General features: G+C 40.6%; 1 protein-coding gene across 6 annotated transcripts in view; it reads left to right on the top strand.

Moving 5' to 3' along the window:
* NUBPL (NUBP iron-sulfur cluster assembly factor, mitochondrial) overlaps nt 1-21887 on the top strand; it is a 64245-nt gene that overhangs the window by 23302 nt on the left and 19056 nt on the right. For 3 of the 6 annotated variants that reach the window (XM_081209887.1, XM_081209888.1, XM_081209890.1), the window contains 2 exons: nt 7547-7586; nt 7694-7784. The exons of 1 other annotated variant lie outside the window; for it this stretch is intronic. In XM_081209887.1, the coding sequence (XP_081066013.1) occupies nt 7547-7586; nt 7694-7784 (131 nt within the window). Of the gene's footprint in view, nt 1-7546; nt 7587-7693; nt 7785-18099; nt 18246-21887 lie in introns of those variants that run through there. 2 more of the 6 variants (XM_081209892.1, XM_081209891.1) reach the window with 2 other exon arrangements.

The following is a 21887-nucleotide window of genomic DNA, read 5'->3' as shown; positions in this document are numbered from 1 at the left end:
AAATAGCAGCCATTCTCAGTGATAACATCTAGAGTTCTCTTCCTGAGAGGCTCAACAGGCATCCATGTTAACTTTTTGGTGCCAAACAAATGTGAGTCTTAATCCTTCCAGACTTCTTTTAATGCATTTATAGTTTTTGAACATCTTTGTTTTTGAACATCTCCATTGATGAACATTTCGGTTTTTGAATGCCGCAAACCCAGAAGTAAATGCTTCGGTTTTCAAACACACCTTGGAAGTCGAACATGCCACGCGGCTTCCGCTGAGTGCAAGATCCTGAGGCCTAGCTGTAGGCTATTGAGTTTTTGGTTTTCGAATGTTTCAGAACTCAAACGGTCTTCTGGAACAGATTGCGTTCAAAAACCGAGCTACCACTGTATTTGAAAGCATCCTGGTTTCTTTTATAAAAAAACCCACCATATTTTAACTGTGTTTGTAAATTGTCTTGGAATTTAGCTTTGCTGAAGGTTGATACGTAAATCTTTAAAACAAATGGAAGTACGTAATAGGGATGCAGTTTCTTCAGTGTGGGCGACACAATTAGGATGGAGTAAAGTTGTCTGCAGTAAAAAAGCGGAAATGATATAGTTCTGGTGTAGCTGCTTACCATGCATTCTAGGGTAGTGCTACAATATTGTGGTGATGGGGAAATGTGAACGCCGTGCAGCTTCCAGTGTGAGCCCGGCCTGCCACTTGATTGCGTGATCATACAGAGGTCCAGTTCATGTTATCTTTCGGCGGGGTGGTGGTGGGAAAGATCGCACCATCTGGGCCTCTGCATTGTTGGTCAGTGTCTTTAAAAGGGAACTATCTGCATACATGCATTCCTGCCCCCTTAACTGAAACTCTGATTGTGAGGGGCTCTCAGTTATGGGAGGAGCCTATGGGCGTACAACTGATTCCATCCACTTCACAGAAATTGCCTCCCGAACTTGTGAGGGTGGGGGCCTCAATGGGCCCTGCTTTTCTGTGTGATAACAGTCATGTGACCTGAGTACCCAAATAGGGCTTATTTGTGTGGAAATGAAGAGAGGCTTGTGCTGCTTTTCCAATGTACAGTTGCAGTGCTTCCGCCTCCCCCCTTCCCCGGCAACCTGGAGTAATGAATTGTGGCATAGTTGTCAGAATAAAAATCCTATAACTGAAACAAATTATGTGTGCTATACAAATATTCAGTAATTTGGACAGTAGGGCAGGCATGTGGCTAGAGTTAGGTGCTGCTTTTGGAACCAGGTAACGCAATAGTTGAGCCTTGGAATGCAAACCAGATCTGTAAAGACTAATTGTGAAATGATCTGTGTCACATCCTACCTGATTTCCTAACCATACACATTGATGTGGAAGATCCTGTGGTCAGGGCACCATAATAGAGACCATTACAAGTGTTTAATGGCTGAGAAAAATTATCTGTGCTTGTACGTAGTGTTACAATAATGTCTCAAACCTTGGTGGGATAAGAGATTCTTACATTAGTGACATATATTGTTTTGTCTTCATGTGAAGATTTGTTATCCAAAGTCCTGGGAATGTCGTGGCATAGGAATAGGAGTAGGAAGAACGCCAAGCAATTGGTTTTTGGAGCTAGTCCACACCTTCTGCATCTCCTTACCTGTTAACATTGGATGTGTGTGTTATGGCTGGTTTTATCTGTGTAGAACACAAAATCTTGGAAGATGTAGATTAGGGGCCTCAGTAGTTTACTTTAGAGCTCCCTTCCTCCCCAAGGGAGCCCCCCCCCCTTAGTCCACAAATTTTCATTAATGGATTATTAAATGTTTTGTTGTGCCCTAAATGCCAGGCTTACTTAGCTGCCAGATGATTCCTTCCCCTTCAGAAAGGGGTGAGTGGAGTGTCTACTGACAGATAGTTTTTGGGTCCATACTATGTACTTTTGCTTGCAGGTGACACAGGGAGCGGTGGTTGTGAGGGAGCCTACATATTCCTTGGGCGATACTGCTAAAATGTACCCAATACAGTGGTACCTTGGGTTACATATGCTTCAGGTTACATATGCTTCAGGTTACAGACTCCGCTAACCCAGAAATAGTTCTTCAGGTTAAGAACTTTGCTTCAGGATGAGAACAGAAATCGTGCTCCGGTGGCGCGGCAGCAGCAGGAAGCCCCATTAGCTAAAGTGGTGCTTCAGGTTAAGAACAGTTTCAGGTTAAGTACGGACCTTTGGAACGAATTAAGTACTTAACCCGAGGTACCACTGTATTGTGGTAGTATGAAACTAGCAGAAATAAGCAGTTGAGCCGGAAGGACCCTAGGGAGGAATAAACGGTCCAACTTTCGTATTTTGTACCTAGCAATGAAAGAGAGATTTCCTCCGAGACTACCCCTGTTTGATTTCTAGTAGCAGCACCGTCCTAGTTCAACTATTCCAATTTCTTTTTTAAAAAAACTTTTCAAAGAATCTTCAGGTGAAATTAAGTATTTAGTCTTGGAGTTGCAAGAAAAGTAGCTGGACTAAACAGTGGCAGTTTGTTTAATTTGCAGACAGAAAGTAGTAAATACTGTCAATGGAGCTGTCCCCAGCTTGGACCAGTACGTACTGAATTGCTTTCTGAAGTGAAAAAGCCGTACTGTCTGATTTTAAAACACTCATTTGGAAGCACCATGATTGTAATTCAGATATGGTTGGTAGCTGTATTTTACTTTAGTGTAAAAACACATAACTTGCAATGCATGTAACATGTTGCGTAATAGGACAGAAGGAAGTTTGTGACACAGAAGCTGGAAATTGTGGCTTTGCATGCCAAAGAAATAATAATTTGGGGTTCTGTGAGGCAGAAAATGGACAATCTGTACACACTTGTATCACATTCATGTCACCCCATGTGTTGATGGTTGTCTTTTCTTTGGATTTAGCCTGTGAGATCAAGAGATGCTAGGGAAGTTTGATTCTTCATATTGCCACCAAGGCCTCAGGCCACAAAGAGGGCTCTTTTCTCTTGCTTTCACTGGAGGGAGCCTCATTATCTTACAAAGATGGATGATTGCCAGCAATATAGGACTGAGGTGCCAAATGATAAATAACTGATCTCGGTGGTAGGGAAATGATTTAGTTCTTAATTCAGTGTTCTATTCTAAAGCACTTGCAGCGGCTATAGCAAGCTAAGTAGAAATTTAGGTGTTGCCCTTTTCAATTTCTGACATTTTTCTTAGGTAAGTTTTGGCATGCTTAACAGAGTAAACAATTTTAAAACAACCACTTTAAGGCCGATCCTGTTTAATTTTTTTAAAAAATTGTGTATTACAGTTTAGAAGTTCAGTTATGTTCCTCCCTAGGTTGCTAGGTTGTCTTTTGTGAGGTGGGAAGATTTCTGAGTTGAAACATAAAGCATACCTAGAGAACTGCAGCCTTGTTGCACCTTAAAGGCTAACAAATTTATTATGGTGTAAGGTTTCATGGACTAGAGTCTACGTCATTTGATGCATGTAGTTCCTGAAAGCTGATGCCATAGTACATTTCTTAGCCTTCAAGACGTCACAAGATTCTTTACTGTTTTTGCTGCAACAAATAGAAATGTCTGTGCCTTTAACGTATTTGTTGTATAGATGAGTAAATTTTAGCAGCAATGTGGGATATTAAAGGCACTCAGAGCTTTATAATAGACCTTGTTGCTGAGCATTCTGTACTGTACACGTTGTTCCTAACAATGACAAATAGGTAACAAGTGTTTGTGTGCTCTTCTCAGTCTTTTAATAACTGGCCTTGGCAACACAGCTAGGCTAAAGCACTAATACTTCTAAAAGCATGGGAAGGTGTGTTTGATACATGCATTTTACTGGGATGGAGGCAATGTGGAACACTTCCTTCTAGGTGTATTACTGGTGATGCACATCTTGAATTGGGACTTATGTCATTGAGGAGAAGAAAAATCTTAATTAAATCAGAAATGTGAAAGAATAGTTAGAGCAACTGTTTTAATGCTTTTCCTATCATTAGATTAGAAAAGCATTAAAACAGTTGTCATCTGTCTGTCTGTCTGTCATCTGTCTCCTGAGAAATCTCTATGTGAGACAAGAAGCTACAGTTAGAACTGGATATGGAACAACTGATTGGTTCAAAATTGGGAAAGGAGTACAGCAAGGCTGTATATTGTCTCCCTGCTTATTTAACTTATATGCAGAATTCATCATGCGAAAGGCTGGGCTGGATGAATCCGAAGCCGGAATTAAGATTGCCGGAAGAAATATCAACAACCTCAGATATGCAGATGACACAACCTTGATGGCAGAAAGTGAGGAGGAATTAAAGAACCTTTTAATGAGGGTGAAAGAGGAGAGTGCAAAATATGGTCTGAAGCTCAACATCAAAAAAAGAAGATCATGGCCACTGGGCCCATCACCTCCTGGCAAATAGAAGGGGAAGAAATGGAGGCAGTGAGAGATTTTACTTTCTTGGGCTCCATGATCATTGCAGATGGTGACAGCAGTCACGAAATTAAAAGACGCCTGCTCCTTGGGAGGAAGGCGATGGCAAACCTAGACAGCATCTTAAAAAGCAGAGGCATCACCTTACCAACAAAGGTCCGTATAGTTAAAGCCATGGTTTTCCCAGTAGTGATGTATGGAAGTGAGAGCTGGACCATAAGGAAGGCTGATCGCCGAAGAATTGATGCTTGTGAATTATGGTGCTGGAGGAGACTCTTGAGAGTCCCATGGACTGCAAGATCATCAAACCTACCCATTCTTAAGGAAATCAGCCCTGAGTGCTCACTGGAAGGACAGATCCTGAAGCTGAGGCTCCAATACTTTGGCTACCTCATGAGAAGAGAAGACTCATTGGAAAAGACCCTGATGTTGGGAAAGATGGAGGGCACAAGGAGAAGGGGACGGTAGAGGACGAGATGGTTGGACAGCGTTCTCGAAGCTACAAACATGAGTCTGACCAAACTGCGGGAGGCAGTGGAAGACAGGAGTGCCTGGCGTGCTCTGGTCCATGGGTCACGAAGAGTTGGACACGACTAAACGACTAAACAACAACATAATTAGATTATAAGGCAAGGGGGAGAAAAATAAGCAAGAAAGCTTCCCAGTTTGTTGATCATACTAACCTTTTTTTTTTTTTTTTTGCTTTAGGCACACTTTAAGCAGAGGTTGGATGCCCATCTGTCATGGATGCTTTAGCTGAGATTCCTGCATTGCAGGGGTTGGACTAGATGACCCTTGGGGATCCCTTCCAATTTTAAGATTCTACTCCATACTCCTAATGTGGCAGTTTTGGTATTTCGTTGCTGCTGACTCAGGACAGGTCCCTAGAAAATAGGGACTGTTTCAAGTAAACAGGGATAGATAGTTGGACCATTTATTTGCTGCTATTAAATATGCACAAGGTCCCATAAATGGAAATCCTAATTGTTTGGGAAAGGGCTAGTGATGGACAGAGAACCTTCTTCCTTTTGGTAGAAATTTGATTAATCACATCGTTCACGGATGTGTGTTAAAAAAAAAAGGGCTGGCCTTCAGATCTCCTGAATTCACATCCTGTATAGTCTGTGCAGCTGCCAGGTAATAAGAGTTCAGAGTTTATGCTGCAATACTCCCCCCGAATAGCATTGTGGCAAGTGATACCATTTGTCGTGGTAGTCTTTTGTGCTCTTCCTGATGAGACATCGTGAAAAAGTGAAGAGGTGGATAATAATGATGATTTTGAGTGGTGAAAGATTTCAGCTCTACAAAAAGGTGGCATTCATGATGCAACGGATTCCCAAGCTTCTGAGTAAGCTCATGCTGCAGTCTTATTTTAAGTAGATGTGGAGGAGTAACTGCTCAATAACTATGTACTGAAATATAATTTTGGAGAAGGGAAATTAATAGTTGTAATCATGAACTATTGTCAACGGCACCAGCCACTTTAAAATGCACCTTTAAGTCCTACACTTGTTGCAACATTTTACGTCTGTGGTTTGTTTTAAATTCTAAGGCTGCAATCCATGCTGGTACCGCAGCACTGGAATGCCAAATCTCTTTTAGTTGTGTTTGGTGTTGCAGTTCCCACTGCTGAAAAGGCAAGCCTTTTTTTTTCCTAATCTGAAAAGTGGCTTGTCTCTGCGGTGGTGGGAACCACTATGGAAGTAACTTGAAATAAAGTGCTAGCTGTATGTCACAGTTTCCTTCTGTACATATCCTGTCTGTTTGGTTTCCAGATTCCGTCCCCCTCCTCCAAGCATATGAAACCTGAGAAAACATGATATAGAATTTTTAGGCCATACAAACCATGATGATCTACTGAAACGAAGTACAAAGTTCAAATATAATGCTAAGTCAGGTATCATGTTTTTGCTTCTTCCGTGTGCTGGAAGAAGCAAAGCAGCCCCCATTGACACATTAATGGTAAACCATTCACTGCAGCTGACATGGCGCGTGAATTTGGCTTACGTACTCATAGGTTTTAAGTCAAAAATGCAAACAAGTATGTATTTGCTTTTGCTAAAGACCCATTGATGTTGGTGTATTTAATCAATCTAAAACAGTGCAGCCATAGTCTCCTATGGTTTTTGGCTTTCAGCATAACCAAGCATATAGAGAGAGCCGTTTTAAGAGCATCCATGGGGCTATTCTGAGTGGTGAAGCATGCATAAGGATTAACTGCAATATTAGGAGGCCATAGAGAGGATTGTCAAGAAAAATTGCAGTCTGTGTTCTTCCTCTTCCGTTAATTAGAGAAATAAAATAGAAGGTTGCCCACTTGATGACTTTTGTTCCAGTTCCTCCTGATAAGCATTTTGTGCAGTCTGGGCACTCTAGCACAGGCTGGTAACAATGAATTTTATTTTATTTTATTGCAAAAAATAATAATATGCAAGTGCAAGGTTTATTGAGGGAAAGTGTAGCGGCTGAATGAATGCAAGATGTTTTGCTTCTCAGTGACATGTCATATTCTGTTTTTCATCAAATAAACTCTTGTTAACAATCTTAAATGGTACCAAACTTCAGAAAGAAATCTATGGAGTAGAGTTGCGATATAATAATGTTAGAAACCACATTTTTGTTGACTTGCTGATGCAGCATTTTCTTGGGACTCTCCTTAAGTAAGCTTTAGCTACCTTTTTAGTTTGACTGGTAGCAGGTCCTCTCTCTGGATAGAATATTCTGGCTTTAGAGTCTGGTTTATTGGACTCGTCTTCATCCATGTTAAGAAGGTTCTTAGCAGATCTCTAGGTATCAAGCCTAATGTAGAACTGATACAGCTTATTTTCCCTTTAGGCTGAGGGCCATTAGGGAAAAAGATGTAATATCTTGGAAAACAGTCCAACAACAACAACTTATCACAGTTACAGATGCCAGAAATTACCATGGTTATACTGTATATGTGAGATCTTACTAGGTTAAAGCAACATGTGAATTGTGCTAACCTTGGTTATATGTTAATGTCATGACTGGCCTTTTGCTTTGCAATGAAGTCATAAAACTTTGAGAGAGTGCATACTGCTCTTATAGATGCCTCTAGTTTCTACACATTTTCATAGTCATAATGAACAGAACTGACAATAATAATTTCTAAAAATGTATTTTTAAAACACATTTTCCATTCTAGAAAACTTAATGAGGCCTCTTGTGAACTATGGAATTGCATGGTAAGCAATCTGTACGTTCAAATCCATTTTACATATTTTCTTCCTCTATTTTGCTCCTTGTAACATGTCTGAAAGTTGAAAAAAATATATTTGCATTTCTCTTGTAGTATGTCCATAGGTTTCTTGGTAGAAGAGACTGCACCAATTGTCTGGAGAGGCCCCATGGTAATGTCAGCCATTGAGAAGTTGTTGAGACAGGTAAGGAGTTATATAAACATGTTGCTTTTTGAAGAAATTGATCCCCCCGCCCCCGCCTTTCATTGATAAACAAAGGAAAGATGATAAAGTTATTCAAGCCAGTGCTGGTCACTGTATAAGAGAACATTTTAAAAGAAGGTAGAAATACTGAGAACCAGATGGAAGAATCCTCCTCTCCTCCCCTCTCACACTGTTCTGAGGATTCTCCCAACCCTCCAGAGCTGATTTGGGGGAGGCACAGGGGGAGGACAAGGGGAGAGAGCCTTGTTGCACTAGTGGGAATCCTTGTGCTCCCTTCTGCTAGGGCGCTGGGTTAGCTGAATCCATCCCATTGCTTTCCATTAGCGGAGAAAGACCATAAATTGGTGTCTGAGCTTTGCACGCAGAAGGTCCCATCATCTCCTGGTAGGGCTGGGGAAGACCCCTGCTTTAAACTGTGGAGAACTGTTGCCAGTCAGTGTAGACAACACAAGGTCAATGTACCATTGCCTGACTTGCTGTTAGGTAGCGTTCTGCATTTAGCAACTTTCTAGTCAAATAAATAGTGGATCATTCTTTTTGATAAGCAGCTGAAATTTGCTTTCGCGGACAATATCTATATTAGATCTTTGAAGCCAAGGCTAGATGATATGGCGGACATAGGGCTTCTGCTGAAAGAAATCACTCCTTGTCTCATTCCCCTTTGTTGTTAGTAACTTCTAATGGCAACAATGCATGGTGGGACATAATTGGACAATTCAAGCAAGCAGTAGCCTATGAAGTGGAACTGAGGCAGAACAAAAACACTCAACGTGTGATGGTACCCATTAAGCCATTATTAGATGTTATGGAGGTGATGAAGGGCTTCTGTTTCCCGTCTGCTGTAATAGCTAGTTCCAGCCTTAATTTCTGCCAACCACCTAAAAGTAAGATTTTACTCCAACTGTTGCTGTTCTTAGTGCAGCACCAGTATTGTTTGTTAACATAAAGATAAGCATAACCATGTAGCACAACTGGATAAGGCGTCTGCTAGTACTGGGAGATTATTATGTGTTCGGAAACACTATTTCTTTTTTGGTAGTGTGGTTTTTAACATATCACAATTGCCTGTGGTGGTGTCTCCCCCCCCCCCAAACATGCCTTATTCTTATTCGGTCACTACCCAAAACATAATATACCACATTTTCTGACATCAGTACCTGCTTTACTAACAAGCAGGGCTGAGGGAGACCAAGGATGTTTTGTGGGGGTGGGGTTGCAGTAACTGCAATATTGCTTCAGTCAATGGAATTCCCAAATGAGAAGCAGATGGCAGTTTCTTTCTCGTGGGTGTTGATAATGGTGTATACTGAGTTGGTTGTTACCTAGCAACTAAAGATGCAGTTGTAATCTAGCAGATCCAGAAGTAAAAAAGAAATGGTAGTGCCTTGACACGGGGGCCCGTTAATGATTTTCCCTGACAATGGAATTTCACTTGTAGCTGCAAGAAGGCTTTAAGAAGGACTTTCCTCCAATCAAAGCATTTTCCTTTTGTGTATAAACTATCTGCTCTTTAATCCTGCATCAGGACAAATGGAGTTTCCTTTCAGGAAAACAAAATGCTTACAGATACCAGCAAAGACAAGTAGAATCTGTTGAAGAGGAAGGTTTTATAACTATGCAACTGTATACATATAATTGCAGTGTGTTTTCATGAGTGTGTGTTTAAATCTTACTCCTGCTTGTAGCAGTAGGTCATTACTCATAGTTTACCAGATTTAATTCTGTGACCAGGACATTTACATTGTAGAGATTCAGGCATCACATGCAGTAATTAAATAAAAATATTTTATTGTTCCAAAGCTGGGTTTGATTGGATGTTCCATGACTCTTATATCCACATTTTGTTACTGGTCACCGCAGGTTAAACTACTATTCAGAAGTTGTTTTTAAGTTTAGAGCTTTACAAAAAAAAGGGGGGGATTAATTATTTTGTGCATTAATAGCCTGGTTGTAACTTTCGTTTTACAGCAGAATTTAAAGTAATAGTTCCTTCTGGTCCTCCTTTTCTGGTTATATATAAGTCACATAAATTGCCTTCTTAATCTTGGTTTATGATAGAATACATTGAGTTTAAGGGGCTCCCAGACATTGAGGCAGGGTTATAAAATATTAAATAAAGATCTCAAGAAAATTAAGTCAGTCAGATCTAATATTCCTAAAGCATTTTATTGCAGCCAGTAGAAGAGGTCCATGGACTTGCATATAAAACTAGGCAATATTGTGAAATGGCCTTTGTCATCAGTTTTAGAATATTAAGTTTCTTCTATAAGGGTGCGACACAGAAAACTATGAGGTATATCAAGTTGCTGTTCATGGTATTTTTTTCCTTATAGAAGTTTAGCAGAATTAGGTTCTGCAGATACTCCCAAGGCAGGTGCAAATACAACCGTCTGATAACAATAAAACTATTCTGTTTATATTCTTTATGGATTCTAAGAGAGCATGGAACTTTTAGCTACTGAGGAAAAGAGACTGCTGCACTGAGACTTCCTTATGCTTCTGGAAGAGGTATTCTGGGACATGACAGTTGAATGACGATTCCCAATTCTGTAGTCGAGCCCACTGAAATAGATGATATCCTTTCCATTAGTGGTTGGTGCAGCTAGCCCTGCTGCAAATATCCGTAATGTAGTGTAGCATTACCTGGGGGAAGATGTGAGCTCTCACATACTTCCTCTCCTCTTTGGAAACATTCCCCTTTCAGCCTTAATCATAGTTAACATCTGTGCTCTTAAAACAGTTAATTCTAGCCAGGGCTCGCTCTATTGAAGACTCACTTTTCAAAAACTGCTTAAGCCTCTATATTCTTGTATATGCCATCCCTCTGTAGAGGCATTTTCATGCTCAAATACCATAATTATTATTATTTAAATAGGCTGTAGCAGGGCAATTATTGTAAATACAAATTACAATATACGTTATGGGAAATAACCAGCAATTCAGTAAGTTTTAACGGTCGCTAGAAAGCCATCACATTTTTAAGAGATCAGTTGGAAATGTCAACAACCTCTTACATTGTTAGCTTTGAGGTTTTCCAGCAGAGTGACTTCAGAGTGAATGCATTTCATCCCCAGCTCCATCACTCGGTGTAAAGAATAACGTTTTTGATAACAATAGTTAATAACTGCAGTTAATGGCGCCCCTGAAGAACCTGGTTATTTTGTTTGAGTGTGCAGGCACCTGTTTTTGTTGGGCTTATGCTTCGAAACAGATAAGTATTATTTAACAGTTGTGTGAGTAGAAGATGGCTCACACAGCAGACATTTATCTTCTTCTCTTCTCCCTCCACAGCTACTGCACTCTTTGAAAAACCTCTTTAGAGAATGGGGCGGGGGTAGGGAGACTTCCGGTCAGTTTGGGCTGAAGAAAGCTGCAGTAGAGGGTGAGGATGTGGGAATGTTAAGGATAGTAGGAAGGGATATATTGAATAAATCTTGTCCTTCCTTCACTCACGCTAGTATGTGATGTAGCAGAGCAGAGTCCCCTCAATATAGCTGGAAGCTAGTTTGCAGATTCGTTTGAATCTCTTAGTTAAGATTATTTCCTGGTGTCCCCTTTGATCCCTCTTAAAAGAATAAAGACATGAGAATCTTGCTGAGTAAAGCAACAAAAAGTTTACTCACATTTCAGTTCACGATTTGATCCCTGAAAGGCAGGCTTTACTTAATAGTTATATAAGAAACTGAGTTCATCTCTTACATTGAGACTGAACTCATGTGCTGCTGGCTGACAGCAAAATTACACCAATAGAACAAAATGGCTGCAGGAGAGCAGCATGGCAGCAAAAAAACAGCAAGCAAGAGAACAAGTGAAGCAAGAGATCAAGACAAACTAGACAAAACTGCAAGAATCAAGACTGAGAAAATGGCTGCATGGCTTGGCTCTTTTATGGAGTCAGCCAGAGCCATGCCCATCTCTCAGAACACATGCAGGTGGAGGATGCTCCAGACCAGTGGAACAGGAAGTTACGCTGACAGTATGTTCCCCTGACTGTGCCCACTCTAGGGAAACAAGGAATGTTGTAATTGACTGTACAGTGGTACTTTGAGTTACAAACACCTCAGGTTACAAACACTTCGGGTTACAGACTCCTCTAACCCGGAAAGTAGTACCTCGGGTTAAGAACTTTACCTCAGGATGAGAACAGAAATCTCATGCCGGTGGTGTGGCGGCAGCGGGAGGCCCCATTAGCTAAAGTGGTACCTCAGGTTAAAAACGGTTTCAGGTTAAGAACGGACCTCCAGAATGAATTAGGTTTGTAACCAGAGGTACCACTGTACCAATGGATTGCATCCCACAGAATATACAGTACAACTCATATGCTTCAAGAATGTCCTCCAACCTTCTGGAGTGGCTGTCTGGAGAGTGCAGGGCCTGAAAGGGATAATTGAATTTTGTTGGAGGCACAGCCTTCCACTCATGCAGCCATTGGATACCAAACCTTGACTGTAGGAGGGAGGATTGGTCTCTAATCTGTTTGAAATGGCAGGTAAACCTCCCCCGTTTCCCTTGTACAATGATGATAGACACTGCTGTGATGTTAGCATTTGCTACGCTAATACTATTACACAAATGTCTTTCAAGCAGTGTAGGTTTTTAATGGAACCTTCACTTGATATAAACGGAAATAAGTGCCAGAGTGACATTTGATAATAGGAAAAGTTGGAGTGAGGTGACCAATTTTTGTTTTTATTTCATGCAATGTGTAGTTTGCTCTTGCGGTCTTTCAAGGAAAAGCATGAACTCTCCTATATGTGCTTAACAAGTAAGGATTATTGCAAAAAGCGATAACTTTTTTTTATAAAGTTTTTTTTGTCCTGCTTATACATTTCCATATGAAAAAGAATAATGAGGGAAACTGTTACTTGTCAAATGATACATTTCCAAAAAAAAAACACTTAAGGCTGCTTCAAAGTTCAGAAGTAATGGCCAAATAAATGATTGGCCGTTGGTCCTGGGCTCATATGTGCCTTTTCCCTACTGAGATTTCTTCCTGAATGCTCTTGTCTGCTGTTAGGATCAAAACTGACAAATTATGGTTTGTGCTCAAAATCAGAATTGGGGAGCTATGTGAAGGGGTTTCCAGTTTTGGATTGAAAGATAAACATAGTTGCCCACTCATATATAATGGCAAACTGTCAATTTCTAGAATAGCAAAGGAGTTGGACTGCATGAAGGGAGATGAGAACATTCAAATCTGAAGTTCACCAAGCCATGGTATACAGTGGTACCCTGGATTAAGAACTTAATTCGTTCCAGAGGTCCGTTCTTAACCTGAAACTGTTCTTAACCTGAAGCACTACTTTAGCTAATGGGGCCTCCCGCTGCCACCGTGCCGCTGCTACACAATTTCTGTTCTCATCCTGAAGCAAAGTTCTTAACCCGAGGTATTATTTCTGGATTAGCGGAGTCTGTAACCTGAAGCATCTGTAACCTGAGGTACCACTGTATTAGCTTACATAGGAGCCAATATACAGAAATGGCTCAAGCAAATTATCATCATGCAGCGCTTCACATAGTGCAGCTTGACTCATATACGTAATAACCAATATTTTGAGGACGAATTATTTATGCTCATCCAGATCCTTCTTTCAAAACTCACCTTTCCTGTAAAGACTGGCTTAATTCTGATTCCCAGCTATAACCAAGCCCAAGCACTTTTATATTTATGCTTGTATGTCACTTGCTATCCTTGTCTCACCCTGATCTAAATATGGTTTATTACTGATTCAAGCCAAAGTTCTCCCCTGTTCAGATATAACGATGAACTCTGGTTAGTTTGAAACAGAGAGCTAAATGCTTCTGATCATTTTGTGGCTACATCAGAGAAGAAGAAGAGTGTATGAGCCCCAGGCATGCTTACGTAGTGCTAAATCATGGTTTAGTGTTCATCCGAAATGGGTTAAATGAATGGGAATAGGCTGTTCACAAAACGTGGCATTAGTACAAGTGCACAATTCACAGCTTTTCTTTGTTATTCTTCAAATGATACACATTACAGAATGTGTTCTTAAACAGCATTCCTGTGCGTCTACACCTTCACAAGTTGCTTGTGTTGCATCATGAGAAATGTGGTGTTTACGCTACTTACTTAGAATATGTGAATATCTATAGTTTTTAGTTTTAATTTGTTGGTTATACCTGGTGATTGATTAGAACAATTTGCCACAGAAGCTTTCGCAATGTTCCTGAATGAGGGAAAATACACAGACACCACATGGCAGTTAATTACACCGCTTTAACAATAAATGTCAAGGAAATGCTTTTTTTAGAAGAAAAAAAGAGATGAATGCTGCGCTTAAGCAAAGTGCAATTACATTTCCAACATCTGAAATGTTTCACAACACTGTACATACTCAAGCAGTGAACATTTTAGCATTTTCCACACATGCACAATGGCTGACAGATGGTGGGTGTTACAGGTATAATTTTGTAACCAACACTCACTTGTTTGTTTGCAAGAGGGAATTCCTGTTACCATAATGTTTTGTTAATCTGAGCTAATTTATTCCTACACAAAGAAGTATTTGCATATAGACACATTTCTTAGAACTGATCTTAGAAGAAGGATTAAGGTCATGATTTGGTAGAATGTTGCTTACAAATGAGACTTGCGTGCAAACTTCCATTTCCCCCCTGAAACAGTCTGCAGTCTAAAACAGTTTATTTGCACACATTTTCCCTAGCCAGAAACTACTATCAGTCTGATTGAGATGGCTTATCATGAATGGAAAAAAGGGCTGATAATGTAGAATGCCATCTCTTTTTAATAAGACACAAAGATGTCTTATCCACAACCGTGATATGTGAACACACATGCATGTTAGTAGTAGGTATACCACATAGTAGAGCAGTTCAACTGTTCAACTGTCGACACTGCAAGTATTTGCCTGAACAGTCTCAGCAACAGCTAAGAAGCTAGCACCCTGTTACTCCTGTGACTAGATGCAAGACAGCTGGAAGCCGCTGCAACTATTCTAATATAATTTACAGCCTTTTGCTTGCTACACATAGACGATAGGTATCCTAATTTCCAGATATTCATGATATTTGCATGGACATAGCCACATTGTTCTGTGGTGTGATAGGTCACACCCTGTGATTTAAGATCCTAAGGTTTTAGATCATTTGTTTAAACTGGCATTTTTATATTACACAGAAAATGTTAAATGCATATAAAACAGGAAATTATTATGAATCTAGAACAAACTGGCATACTGTGATTAACTGGGACCTAACAGATTTTCAGAAAACTGAAAAAATACTGATATCCATTGGATTCTTTAAAAAAACCCATTCGATTATAATAATAATAATTTGGGAATCTGATCTAAATAATACTCAACTTCATTTCTGACATTTTAATGGAACTTGTAGTCAAGGCCTACTTGAGTCCTGTGGTTCATAAAAAGGGAGGATGGGGGGAGTAAAAGATGGAGCTACACCTCAAGTCATCCTGTGGTGTTGTGAGGAGGAGGAAAATGAGGGAAATAAGGTTATCAAGTGCTACAGGAACAGTTTCCAGCCTTTTTGGACCAATGGGCACATTTGCAAACTGGAGAAACTGTCACAGGCACCTCACATATAACTGCAGGCAAGCCCATACCACAGCCATATCCTATTGGCTACAAAGTGATGTTAATTTCAAACCTAATATCAGGGGAAGGGGAACCTCTGACTCCTAGGGAAGGTTTCTGTGGGCACATGTATGCTCAGGGGCACTATGTTGGTGACCCTGGTACTAGAAGGAGAAGTGTAGAGAAATGTTGACTTCATCCCCAGGTACTGTTGCTGTGCAATTGCAATCTTACTTATTTTGAAGGCTCACAGGAAGCCCCTTTAGAGTGTATGAAGTTCATATGTTGTCTAAAAAGCAAACTGCTGTTCTGTTGATTGGCAGTCTTCCAATCAAATTGTGACCTTAATGTACAAAAAAAGGGGGGTGGGACCAGGACCGGATGTAGGTTTGATGAGGCCTTCAGCTACTGAAGGCAATGGGGCCCTTTATATGTCCAGCTGTCCTTTGCTAACAACAAATTGTTGCTGTTTTTTGTGTTGAATATATGCTATATGGTAATTTATGGACCTAATAGGTATCTAAAGCTATTTGCATATAAGAAAATATGTATTTTATTAAAGTAATTGTCGAACTGAAATACAATGAAGAAGAAGTATATTAATAGTGAAATTTTTTTGAGGGGGGCAAGAGAGTGGGGCCCTAAGCTATAGCTTGTTTAGCTTATATATAAATCCAGCACTGGGTGGGACATTGCTTTTCTTTCCTGCTTTTCTCCAGCACAGTATTCAATGGGCTTTTTACTGTGTTTTAAGAAAGTTAGAATAAAACTATCTAATGAAAAATACCCTCAGAAAGACATTGCTCAGTTACTAATACTATCATTTCATGCCTAACGTCTTTTTCATCCATATCTAGTTATGCAAAGTCTTGGAATACTTGAAGTTTCAAAACTGCTGTGCCTGCTTGCTAGAAAAGGGATTCAGTGCTTTCCCCTTGAGTTCATGGGATAAATTTATATCTTATCTCTTGCAATCACTCCAGGCATTATTAATATGTTAGAATTAAAAGCTCTTGACTTTTACCTGCCGGATCAGTACTCTACAGTACTTAAGCTCTCCAGATAAATCTCATCTCCATTTTTCAGGCTGGGGGTGGGGAGATATGCCACACTGTTCTTAAAACATACCATTGGCACAAATAAATCTTCTCAAGAAGAAAAGATAATGGATTTAGGTAGAAAATTGATAGTTACCCATTGCCCATGTAAAGGGCAATGGGTCATACTGTGATCACTGCAAAGGGTGGAGTCCCCAGTGGTGTAGACAAGTTTACTTGAATATGGTATGTGGGTAGCAACTGTGCAGATTAGTAAATGCATGTAGTTTGGGGGCAAGGCTTGTTAGTTCAATGTGTGGAGAAGAAGGCTATTGAATTCCAGCAGGTAGCAAGACAGAAGGAACACCTATGGCTAAATAGGGATTCCTTTCTGTTTCATAATCAAAAGACATTTTCTTAGCATTCATTATTATGTTGTGTTTTTATGCATTTTTATATTGTAAAGTACCTGATGATGATGATCATGATAATTTATTTATACCCCGCCCATCTGTCTGGGTTTCCCCAGCCACTCTGGGCGGCTCCCAACAGAATATTAAAACAGAATAAAACATCAAACATTAAAAACTTCCCTAAACAGGGCTGCCTTCAGATGTCTTCTAAAAGTCAGATAGTTATTTATTTCCTTGACATCTGATGGGAGGGTGTTCCACAGGGCGGGTGCCACTACTGAGAAGGCCCTCTGCCTGATTCCCTTTAGCTTCACTTCTCGCAGTGAGGGAACCACCAGAAATCCCTTGGAGCTGGACCTCAGTGTCTCGGCTGAACAATGGGGGTGGAGATGCTCCTTCAGGTATACTGGGCCAAGGCTGTTTAGGGCTTTAAAGGTCAGCACCAACACTTTGAATTGTGCTCAGAAACGTACTGGGAGCCAATGTAGGTCTTTCAAGACCGCTGATCCTTGGATGAAAGGCAATATATAAATGCAGTAAACAAAATAAATATACAAAATATCAGATTCACCCTATTTAAAGTCGTGAAGTTCAGTGGGTAGCCTTGGTAGGTTGCCCCTCTCTTAATGACTAACAGGAGTCATTGTTGAAGATAGAGGTGGAAGATAGTTTAAATCTTCTGCTCCTTTGCGGAAGCATGGGATAAAAATATAATAAATACTTGAATAAGAAAAGCTGGTCATATTAAGCACCATTTTATACTGAAAAGTGTTCTTAGGTACTTGGCTAGCTTTTTCATTGTGCATTGCGCACCATCTCTCTCAAATCTTTCAGCACATACAGACCTAATCTACTGCCAAAAAGCACATTTAACTTTTATGTAGCTTTTTACTAGCTTTCTTTGACTTTGTTCTTTTTTAAAAAGTAGGGGTTTTTTTAAAAAAAAGTTGATATCAGCTTCTCCAAACATAAATAGCTTTGCAATATCACTCAGCGATAGATTATATAAGTAAGGTCAATTCATATAGCCTCAAAAATTTCTATAAATGTGAGTCAGTCACTTTTGAAAACCATACAAAGCACTGAATAACGTTGGATTATGAAATGTACACTGTAACCCTCTTAATACACTTTCTCCATAATTCCTCATTCTGTTCATATCCACTGAAAAAGACATTTTACCTGGAGTGGTGTTGCTCATTTCATTGACTCCACTCTTGTACAATCCGTTCAATATGTCTGACGTCATTACCCTTTTTGACAACACTTTTTTTTAGCCACTTCTGGCCTGTGGGCCTAATGAGGCCTGAAAGCCTTCTCCATTTGGCCCGCGAGGCCATTTCAGGGAAGCCACACTCACCGCTCCATCACCCAAAGCAGGAAAGACACAGACTGGGTTGCAGAGGAACGATTGTGAGTGTACACTAAGTTTGAGAGTTTGGTGCTATTTGAATATGGTGTATAACACGCAGGTCCTGCTACCCTCTTTCTCCTTACGCGAAAGAATCAGTCATCCAAACATACCTTCCCCCCTCTCCTTTTTATGAGGATTACTCGCTCTGGGATCCCACAGCTAATTCTCCTCTGATCTCCTCGCTGGCCCAAATAGGACTAACTTAACCAGCTAGCCCTGGTGATCATCTAATGTTTATTGGATGGATTTCCCCCCTAAATTGATTTTTGAATTCTGAATTTATTGTTATTCACGTTTTATGCCGTATTTTATGCTGTTTTTTGTTGCATCAATTAAGTGTTTTACATTTGTTGTTAGCCGCCCTGAGCCCGGTTTTCTGAACCGGGGAGGGCAGGGTATAAATAAAAAATTATTATTATTATTATTTATAACTAATTATGCCTAAACCTCGCTATACGCAGCACACCCAGAGTTTGCCCACATCCTTACTTCCTTATTTGTTTGTGCTATGCTGGTTGGTTGCAGCCATTTCAGGAAGAAACCATGGAAGTCTGTGTGTGTGTGGGGGGGGGGGAGATAGGATAAATGATGTACAGTTGTACCTTGGATCCCAAACACCTTGCAAGTCGAATGTTTTTGCTCCTGAACGCCACAACCCCGGAAGTGAGTGTTCCGGTTTGTGAACTATTTTTTGGAAGCCAAACGCCTGACAGGGCCTCCACAGCTTCTGATTGGCTGCAGGAGCTTCCTGCAGCCAATCAGAAGCCGCACTTTGGTTTCCGAACATTTTGGAAGTCAAACGGATTTCCAGAATGGATTCCATTCGACTTCCAAGGTACGACTGTATTAGAAATGTTCCCACAGGAATTAGTGGAAATTGTGGATTAGTTACGCGAAAACTCACCTAATGAACCATCTCCAGGGACAAAGTAGCTGTTTTACTACAAAGGAATTTCAGAAATAGACTGGAAAGAGAAGCTGCTGAATTACAACTCATTACCAAACTTAAAACCATGAAAAGACCTGGACTGAACAAAGACATTGGATTCTTATCTCACTATACATAACTAAACCATTTCTCACCTTCTCACCCCTTGCCTTTTCCTGTAAGACCTATTACAGTCGTTAAGAGTCGTCAACAGGCTCATCTCAGCTATCTGCCTATCTCCCATTCCCACCACCCTTCTGAGTAACACCCCTCCCCACCTTCTCACTATATAGAAGGATCTGGCAACTTCTGTTTCAGTGTATCTGAAGAAGTGTGCATGCACACGAAAGCTCATACCAAGAACTAACTTAGTTGGTCTTTAAGGTGCTACTGGAAGTACCCAGAGAGAACTTGCTGCAAGACAGACCCAAAAAAGAAAATAACAGAACACCTCTAGTCATCACATACAGCTCCCAAGTTAAAACAGTACAACGCATCATCAGAGATCTACAACCTCTCCTGGACAATGACAGTTCTCTTTCTCAAGCTCTGGGAGGAAGACCTTTCATTGCCTACAGACAGCCACCCAATCTTAAACAACTCCTAACCCACAATAATACTACAACCAGACTTAACACAGACACTGGCACCAGAGCCTGCAATAAACCCAGATGCCAACTTTGCTGCCACATACACCCGGACAACACCATTACTGGCCCCAACAACATCACACATACCATCTCGGGACTATTTAATTGCTCATCGTCTAACATTGTGTATGCCATCAAATGCCAACAGTGTCCTTCAGCTCTCTATATTGGACAAACAGGCCAAACCTTACACCAAAGAATAAACGGACATAAATCTGACATCAAGAATCACAGAACAGAGAAACCAGTAGGAGAACACTTCAATCTCCCAGGACATTCTATACAAGATCTCAAAGTAGCTGTTTTACTACAAAGGAATTTCAGAAATCGACTGGAAAGAGAAGCTGCTGAATTACAACTCATTACCAAACTTAAAACCATGAAAAGACCTGGACTGAACAAAGACATTGGATTCTTATCTCACTATACATAACTAAACCATTTCTCACCTTCCCACCCCTTGCCTTTTCCTGTAAGACCTATTACAGTCGTCAAGAGTCGTCAAGAGGCTCTCTCAGCTATCTGCCTATCTCCCATTCCCACCACCCTTCTGAGTAACACCCCTCCCCACCTTCTCACTATATAGAAGGATCTGGCAACTTCTGTTTCAGTGTATCTGAAGAAGTGTGCATGCACACGAAAGCTCATACCAAGAACTAACTTAGTTGGTCTTTAAGGTGCTACTGGAAGGAATTTTTTTATTTTGACTATGGCAGACCAACACGGCTACCTATCTACTACATCTCCAGGGAGTACATTGTGCTCAGTAAGTGGGACATGTGTGTATCTTGTTGTGCTGATTTCGGAAGGGGTGGGATACACTCAAGCAATTGAACTCCTGCATGTGTTTACTCCCTGCTGAAAGCAGTGGAACGGAGTAAAGCACCAAATTCAGGCCACCTCAACAAAGGAACCATCAGGAGCACACTCTTGGGTCTACTCTTGCAGCCACAGCTTTGCATTACCTCTGCCTCTTCTGGTGTACACTTCTGTTTTTAGCTAATTCGTTACTCATTTCACCCAAACACAGAATGATGCTTAGAGTATACTATTGTGTTTTGGCTCTTGAGTACTGCAAGACCTGCTCCCTGCCTTGCAGGCCTTTTCCCACCTGGCCTGGATTGACTCCAGCTACAAAAGCTGAGGCTGCTGAATGGACTCTTGGGCTGGGGTATTGTTTAGGGTTTTTTGTTGTCTGGGGCGGGGGGTGTGTGTTGTTGCTATTATTGCTATTAATTTTTGCATCTTTATTTTAGATCTTAAGATTTATATGAAAATTGTTCAGTTTTGTTATTATTTTGTTTTATTTATTACTTATTGCTACTTTTGTTATGTTTGCGATTACGTAATTTCCCCCCGCGTTGTGAGCCGCCTTGACCGTGGTTTTAACGATGGAAAGGCGGCATACAAATAAAATGATGTACGTCTCTTTGTAATTAAGCATGGCCTGGTCTGAAATAAATGAACAACGAATTGTAGGTTTTAGACAACAGGCAGTCAACTTTTGAAAGGTCACTTTGAACTCCAGGAAGCTAATAAAATGGGCATAATGTTCTTTCACAAGCAATTAATCCAGATTAAACCATGTTGGCTACTTTGTGTCCCTGACTCATTTCTCTGATATGCATTTTAAATTAATAAATATTCAGTTGCTTGGGTCTCTGTGCTAATCTGACCTTAGTGGTTGGGCAGGTACCTCACGACTACTGAGGAAGGTTTCTACTGGCACGGGGAGCAACTGGCTTGAAACAAGAGTGCTAGATTGCCCCTGTCTTAACCTGTTAGGCTTTTATGTCAATGGTAGCATCTGATGGAGCTTTGAAGCCAACAGGATATCCCCACCTCACCCCCACACTCCACCCCCAGACCAGTGATTCTGAACGCTTGCCCTGTGACCTGCACAGGGCTTTATATTTATTTATATTTATATATACAGTATATGTAACATAAGCAGGTGATCCTTGGTCTTTGGTGCTGGTGCTAAGAGACCTGCTAGACTATAGTATGTTTGACCCATACATTTAAAATTCATTCTTTCCTGCTTCACCCGTGGCCTTTTCTAG

This window comes from Podarcis bocagei (genome assembly GCF_964188305.1).
Source record: "Podarcis bocagei genome assembly, chromosome: 1".
In the NCBI taxonomy this organism is placed as follows: domain Eukaryota; kingdom Metazoa; phylum Chordata; class Lepidosauria; order Squamata; family Lacertidae; genus Podarcis; species Podarcis bocagei.
This window is presented reverse-complemented; position numbering and strand designations above follow the sequence as displayed.